Genomic DNA, 8,074 nt, shown 5'->3' with positions numbered 1-8,074 from the left:
TTAGGGGATATGGGTATAGTTATAAAGGCATGGTGTATCGGTAGTGGTTAGGGGATATTGGTAAAGTTAGAAAGGCATGGTGTATCAGTAGTGGTTAGGGGATATGGGTATAGTTAAAAAGGCATGGTGTATCGGTAGTGGTTATGTTCGATACTCCTGTTACAGAGATCAAGTTGAATTCTTTACTAAGATTTGTGCAGTCACGTGGCACACTATACTGGTTTTTTCAAATTCACATGTTGCTCAAAGACTTACCAAAACAAATACAAAATAAAAACGTGTAGAAGGAAATAAAGATAGAAAGAAGAGAAAAGACAATATCGCAATTAATATCATTATCTGTCTCTTAAACTATCTCCACTTCGTTTTCCAAATGTAAGCTTCTTCATCATTTGTTTACACTTTTATTTGAGCAGGGTTGCCTCTTCAGTTAGAATACAACGCATATAAAGAGAAGGAGCATGGGATTGTGTGTGTATGTGTGTGAGATATATATATATATATATATATATATATATATATAGAGAGAGAGAGAGAGAGAGAGAGAGAGAGAGAGAGAGAGAGAGAGAAAGAATGATATGAATCATGTTTACCTGTACATGAATACATATATTCATTCTTTACGCGATAAAGTCTCCGGATAGCAGAAAACCAGTTATACAAAAGCTGCTTTAAAACATTCGAGTGATGGGGTTAACCTCTGTTCGGAATGTCATTGATTCCATTGTTTCGACTCTAAGTACTCTCATTAACCATAGTAACCCGTTTCTGAAGGGAGGCAGTGGCTTATTTTGTATCATTATAATTTAATTAAGATACAAGATTTTCCATTTGAAATGTTTGTTCTCTTGGCCGCAAACAACTCGTATGCGTATTTTTGGTACAGACTGCCATGCACTCATTTTGCTCCTGAATATTCTATCTTTAGGTAACGTTAATATTAGAGTTGGCGATGTACTCTCTTAAAAAAAGAGAGTGAATTTTCACTCTATTTTCACTTTCTTGGGAGTGACGTCCGTGATCCCTTGTTTAGGAGTGGAAATCGATTGATTTTAGAGTGCTCTCTAGAAGAAAAGAGTGAATGTTCACTCTATTTTCACTACATTTTCACTCTCCAGAGGAGTGACGTCCGTGATTTTTGAAAATTCACTCTTTTTTTTAAAGAGAGTAACACTGTTCATGACGATAAACCTGTATTTCAGTATTTTGATCATAATGTTATATAAAGAGAATGGATTGAGAGAGGTAACATGAGTGTCGTATAACTTCATGTTCATAAATATCACTTCATGTTCTATTTTCGGCTTTAAACTAGGTTTAATACACTAACCACCGGCACCGCACTGAGAACAACTTACAGCACATCACTTTGACCTTAAAACCAGTGACGTAAACATTTATGTGATTCGTTTTCTGTTGTTGAAACATTGTTCAATTTGTGCACCGATCCATGGTATTGCAGAGCTGAAAAATACCCCATATTTCACAATACGCACTGCACCTCTCTTGTCAGTTGCATGCAATCAAACTGTACACTGTAATGCTACATCGTTAGCTGATAGTAGAGAGGTCTTCATCACAACGGGATAATCCTGCAAACTACTCGTAAGTCCTGATCTTACATGAATTATGATACTTGTAATCATCATGACACAAAATTAAGAAGTTAGATAAGTAATGGTTGGCTTCTTTCTAGGCCTATAGTTGTGACGATTTCAGAGACGCGCCATAGTTTGACAGCAATGATTAGCGTGTATTAGTCGCCTAGCATTTATTTTATTTTACCTAACCGTTACTGTATACATCGTGTCGAACTTACGAGCAATCGGAATGGCAGAATATATAATAAAGGGAAAAGTAAGAAGGAATGTTTGATGTTCTATCAAGGCCTCATGTCTGATAGACGCCGAGCGACTAAAAAGAGACCAGTATTCGCGGAAACCCGAGTGAACGTCAGAGCGAGTGGCCCAGCCAAGTAGCCTTTAGTAATCTGGTTTTAATTTCTTATCTTAACCCTCGTTTCCGACTGGAATTCTCTACCGAAATGGTAGCGTCTAATCACCGAACGTATCATCGCGGGACGTCGGCATATATTATGCATCACGTTCGCAGTAAAATCTATGTAGTACAAATACCTATAACATCGAACGAAACGAGTTGGACTGGTTCCATTTATATACATGAAAAGTCCACTTATCTCACTTACATTTGGTAGCTCAAGTCATCAAATGCTTCATGTTCTATTGTAATTGTGCATGATAAATAGATTTGGATGTGATATTTTGTATTTATCATTTATATTTTTATCTCATAAGCAAAACTAGTTTAAGTCTTTTACCTTTTCATACATGTTTTAATAATGAACGAATCGTAAGCTAAATCAACTGGAAGATGGCCATTCTGATAGGTCAATAATTCCAGAGTCATGAATACTTCATGCAGAGCAGTAAAGCCAGAGTCCAAAGGCCTCGCGGCTAAAGCCACTCGATCGCGCGTTCACCCCGGGTTTCTAGACTCATCTCAGCCGCTGACTGGGGTGGAAAATAGCCAGAGTCACGAGGCCTTGTCAAAAGGCTAATCTGAAAGCGAACAATGAGACATTCTGGTCTGAACAGATTATAAGATTGAGTAGATGAAAATAATGTCATCACCATTGAACTCTATATCATAAAGCATGACATGATTTCACACTCTGTCAGTAAACATGTTGTAATACTCGGTAAGCTATGAAGGTATGACGTAGTGGTTAGTGGGTATGTTGTGGTACTGATAAGTTTGAGTATCATGCCAGATAAGATCGAAGTTATACGTTTAAAGTTTTTATTAGTATTCGCATTCACATTGAAAATTATAATTCTCTTTTCAATTTGCACGGAAAAGAAAGAGAAAGAAGGAAAGAAAGAACTGTCTTAAGCTCTCTACACTGTACGCCCTGAGCCCCCAAACCAATACTCTTTTTTTCCAATAATAAAAATAATAATAGTCAGCTCTTGTTATAGCGGTTAATACATCTCGGATGCTTATAAGTAACATATCAATTATTCCTCCTTTTTGTTTAATATCCTTCTATTGGATTTAAATGAGTTTTTCATCCAAACTTTCTGTTCTTTTGCCAGTAAACAAGTTAAAGTATTTATTTTTCACAGACTGTCATGCATTTATTCTACTCCTGAATATATGTTTAAGATTACATTTGTATATGAGAGGGTATAAACGTTAGTAATATTACTCTGATCTATCGGGACCCTTATATTCCATTATTCATTGTTATCATAATAGCATGAAAACAGTGGATTTGGTAAATTCAACATGACAGTGGCTTGGCTATTAAACTGCGCTTAATATCATGGAGTCTTAAATATTTGACACACTACCCACCGAACTTTAGAATACTTAAACAAAACGCTTTAATTTTTTAAACTTTTGATTATACCTTTCCGATGAATGGAGCATATATCGTTTCGCTCTAGGAAATACCCGATAATTCACAAATTATACGCACTGCGCTTACAATAACGTACATGCAAACGCAAACTGTACACTGTAATAAAACATCGTTGTCACATGGTGTATAAATCCTCAACGCAAAGATATAAAAACAAACAGATTTTGTTTCTTGTATAATTATACCCCATTCACAGTGGCCTCAAACACCGCGACAGCAGCGGGACTGTCCCGCTGCTGTCGCGGTGTTGTCTTCAGTGTGAAGGCTCGGACCCGTTATAAACTATCGCGGGATAACACCGCCTCGCGATAACGCCGCGACAAACTATCGCTAGGTTCGCCTAGCTACAGCAGCGGGACAGTCCCGCTGCTGTCGCGGTGTTTACTCAGTGTGAAGGCTCTCCGCTATAACACCGCGACAAACACGTGTGATTTGTTTACTTACCTATCACTGACCTCTTTTCTCCAGCAATGGGGAACATAAAGTGAAATAGAAATAAAGTAACCAGTGGATTCAAATTGATTTTATTATTATGTAGATATTATAATTATCCAAATAAAAATATTTCACACTTCAAAAAATTAAAATATTCTGACTGGAAGCAATAAAAATGCTAGTTTTTTAAAAAGTAATATGATAAAACCCCGCGCTGAAGTATTTCCGGTCATATCGGGGTCACTCGCGGGTCATGAGCCATGCATACACGTGTTTGTTACGGAGGTAATAAAAATCACCCGCTGCAGCGTGAATGGGTACATGATATTTATCCCGCTGCTGCAGCGGGATAACTTTTCTACTGTGAATGCATTTGTAGCGGTGTTATGGCGGTGTCGCCGCTCCGCTACAACACCGCTACAAATTTCAAAACCACTGTGAATGGGGTATTAGAAATACATCTTTGTAATCACTTTAACACAAACTTTGATGTATATGACGCTACATATATAGTAATGGTTATCTTCTCTGTTGGTTGCATTTCAAACATACCATTTGTTGATTTTCTTCATTATATAATTGTTTTATATATGCATTGTGAAACAAAATGTTCATGCTTATGAATGAACTTTACTAATAAAATTCAAACAAGACATAGATGGGTTCGATAAGGATGTGATACAATACGAATGTCATGAACAAAGTGTATAGTACATATTCGCCTGAGCGGTCTGACCAAGTATGAACATATCAGTTATTATGGGCTGACGAGCAATAGGATTAGAAGACAAATAAAAATAAAGGAAACAATAGATGAAATGCTTGATATTCTATATAAAGTTCTGTTTCAGCTATCTTGTTAATTTCCCTTAACCCATCGTTTATGTCTTTGACTCTCTTTGTTCTCTGATGCGCTTCTATATACCATGGCTTATCCTTATGTCATTTGTTTGTATTATTGTTACCGATGCAGGTTACTAGCGGCTACCATTTGCTCCTCATCATGGCGTCCAAGTTCCCATCAGAGGGAGATGAAAAGGTCAAGCTACACACTAGAAAAGGTCATGACATGAAATGGTCATGTGACATACACGGTGAGCCAATCAAATTTTACTGTAAAGAACACGACATCCCTCTTTGTCATCCATGTGCGACCAAAGATCACCAGAAACCATGTCACCTTGAAAATATCGGACATGTCACCTTGGAGCTGGTCAGGAAGCTGGATGATAAACGGCTTGAAATAGAGAAAACGAAACCACACTTACAGAATCTGGACTCTAAAATACAAACTTGTTCAGCTGATGCAAGAAAACATATTCAGTCCATCGATGGTGTGGCTAACGCTACGTTCGAGAGTAAAATGAAGAGCGTGAAAGACACGGAGCGGGATAAAATTCGTTCGATAAACGAAGAGGCGGATAAGGACATACAGAAGATCAACGAGAAGAGAGAACAGCGAATCAAATCATGTAACGAAGAAGCAGAACAGCAACATGTAGTCATTAACAAAAAACAAGCAAAAGTTCTTTTAGAAACCAAAGAAATAAGCGAGGTGGTTTCTAAAAAGATAAAAGATCTTATAAGTAAGAATCAGCATGCAATCAGCACAATAAACAATATTGACACCAATATCAAACGAATCGAACAAGATGACAAAACATTAGTAAATGAAGCTCATCAAGTAATTGCAGCACTTAATGACAGTTTAAGTTCGAATGTTCATCAAGATGTTAGCGACTGTCTTGACCGAATACAGCGTGAAGTTCAGAAAGTGAAGTTTGTCGAGGGTGAAGTAGGTGGGGAACACTATGGGAGAATTGATGGCTATATCGGTAAATGGGAGCTTGTCAAGTCGATCCACATTCCACCGATAGTTAATTACTCACGGGTGTGTAGTTTGATCAGTGATGATGAGATATGTGTGCGGGAAGTAATGAACGATGTCATGTACGTTACAAATATTAGCACTGAACACACACAGGAAGTCACTGAAGGAAGTAGTAACATGTATATTACATCATGCGCCCCCATAGACAGTAACGTAATAGTATGTGGTAAGGGTGGACAAGGCTTCACGGGTGACAGCTTGGATGGATGCATCACTCTCTATGACAGACAATGGAAGGTGATTAGAGACATCAGCATACCGAGGAATAGCAGCTATTATGTAGAGGTGTACGTTGATGTTGACAGGGATGGGATGATCCTCGCTGCTCAGTACGATCAGTCTAATATCTACGTCATCAACCCTGCTGATGGTAAGATAGTAAACACTATTACGATGCATGGCAAGATGGTGAGGGGTGACTTACAAGCCTTGTCATCAGGTGATATCGTTGTGAAGACAGGTAATGATAAATTCACTGTCATCTCACGGTCGGGAGAAGAGAAGGCTGTCATACACTGTGATGAGTGGAAGTCGGCACAGTGTCGCGTTGACAAACTTATACCCCATTCACAGTGGTTTTGAAATTTGTAGCGGCGTTGTAGCGGAGCGGCGACACCGCCATAACACCGCTACAAATGCATTCACAGTAGAAAAGTTATCCCGCTGCAGCAGCGGGATAAATATCATGTACCCATTCACGCTGCAGCGGGTGATTTTTATTACCTCCGTAACAAACACGTGTATGCATGGCTCATGACCCGCGAGTGACCCCGATATGACCGGAAATACTTCAGCGCGGGGTTTTCGTAAACATGTCAAGTTGCTTTTTGTATCCTCGATCATATTACTTTTTAAAAAACTAGCATTTTTATTGCTTCCAATCAGAATGTTTTAATTTTTTGAAGTGTGAAATATTTTTATTTGGATAATTATAATATCTACATAATAATAAAATCAATTTGAATCCACTGGTTACTTTATTTCTATTTCACGTTATGTTCCCCATTGCTGGAGAACAGAGGTCAGTGATAGGTAAGTAAACAAATCACACGTGTTTGTCGCGGTGTTATAGCGGAGAGCCTTCACACTGAGTAAACACCGCGACAGCAGCGGGACTGTCCCGCTGCTGTAGCTAGGCGTGCCTAGCGATAGTTTGTGTCGGCGTTATCGCTAGGCGGTGTTATCCCGCGATAGTTTATAACGGGTCCGAGCCTTCACACTGAAGACAACACCGCGACAGCAGCGGGACAGTCCCGCTGCTGTCGCGGTGTTTGAGGCCACTGTGAATGGGGTATGACAGACACACTCTACATCACATACTTGGATAGAGAGCGTAATATCTACGCGGTCGATCAGGTGTCATGTGATGGTATCATACAGGCAAGGAGGATCGTGGAATACGAGAAATCAGACCGACGCTCCCTCACTAACCCATGCATTGTAGCTGCGTCTGGTAACCTTGTAGCTTGTGACGGAGACAAGCTCTTTGTGTACAAGAACAAATTTATTGTATGAGTCATCTGAAGAAATAGATGTAATTCCTCATACTGCAGGATTAATTAGCCTCAGCGGAATAAAGGATTATTTGATTGTTTATATAACTCAGTTGAAGGTAAAACATCTGTATTTTTCGCGAAGAAATGTTTTTAAACAGATTTTTTACTTCGAAATCTCGACTTCTTTTTAGAAGTTGTTACAAACTCCATACCCTGAATAAAATAATGTTCACCTCTCAATAATCACATAATATTGTCTTAATATAAAATAGCTTAAATTAGAATCATAGCAATTCATAGGATTTCTTTAGTAATTGAACAACGCGTTTGGAGAGTATTTCTGGTGTGCAAAATGTTCTAAATATACCCGGATGAACCTATTTTATCATATGTATGTTTTTAATATATATGTATGATTAATGTCGAGTTTAATGAAATTGATTTTTGAAGCTTTCATGTGAACCGATATTCAATGTATGGGATCAAACTAAAGCATGGATTGAGAAATTAATACTTATTCTAGGAGAAAAAGAAAACAATACATCATTTCAATCCCTTTCGATACAAAGTCTCAATAGGCTTAGCCACTTTAAAACTTTAAAACAGTGAGGACATGTTATGAAAATAAGCTTGACATCGATAAGAATAAGATTTGGCGAATTTTCTTTCATGTCCAAAGTTATTGCGATATTTCATTAGGGTTTTAGAGGGGCATATTTGTCCTAAATCATTTCAGGTTCAAAGCAGATGTCATCAATATCATGTCAGTGTTCGGTAAAGGTAGCTAGAACAGGGAGGGTTATGACC

At 38.2% G+C, this 8,074-nt stretch overlaps 1 protein-coding gene across 1 annotated transcript; it reads left to right on the top strand.

Moving 5' to 3' along the window:
• Positions 1-4,883: 4,883 nt before the first annotated feature.
• Positions 4,884-7,286, top strand: LOC115927391. Its single transcript, XM_030993183.1, has 2 exons — positions 4,884-6,343; positions 7,100-7,286. The coding sequence occupies exons 1-2, from the start codon at positions 4,884-4,886 to the stop codon at positions 7,284-7,286; spliced, it is 1,647 nt and encodes a 548-aa protein (XP_030849043.1).
• The last annotated feature ends 788 nt before the right edge of the window (positions 7,287-8,074 follow it).

The sequence above is a fragment of the Strongylocentrotus purpuratus genome, unplaced genomic scaffold (genome assembly GCF_000002235.5).
Source record: "Strongylocentrotus purpuratus isolate Spur 01 unplaced genomic scaffold, Spur_5.0 spur5_scaffold_20, whole genome shotgun sequence".
NCBI lineage: Eukaryota > Metazoa > Echinodermata > Echinoidea > Camarodonta > Strongylocentrotidae > Strongylocentrotus > Strongylocentrotus purpuratus.
This window is presented reverse-complemented; position numbering and strand designations above follow the sequence as displayed.

Coding starts and splice junctions, on each gene's coding strand:
- LOC115927391 (XM_030993183.1), top strand. CDS start 4,884: ATGGCGTCCAAGTTCCCATCAGAGGGAGATGAAAAGGTCAAGCTACAC. Junction 6,344..7,099: donor AAACTTATACCCCATTCACA/GTGGTTTTGAAA, acceptor ATACTTGGATAG/AGAGCGTAATATCTACGCGG.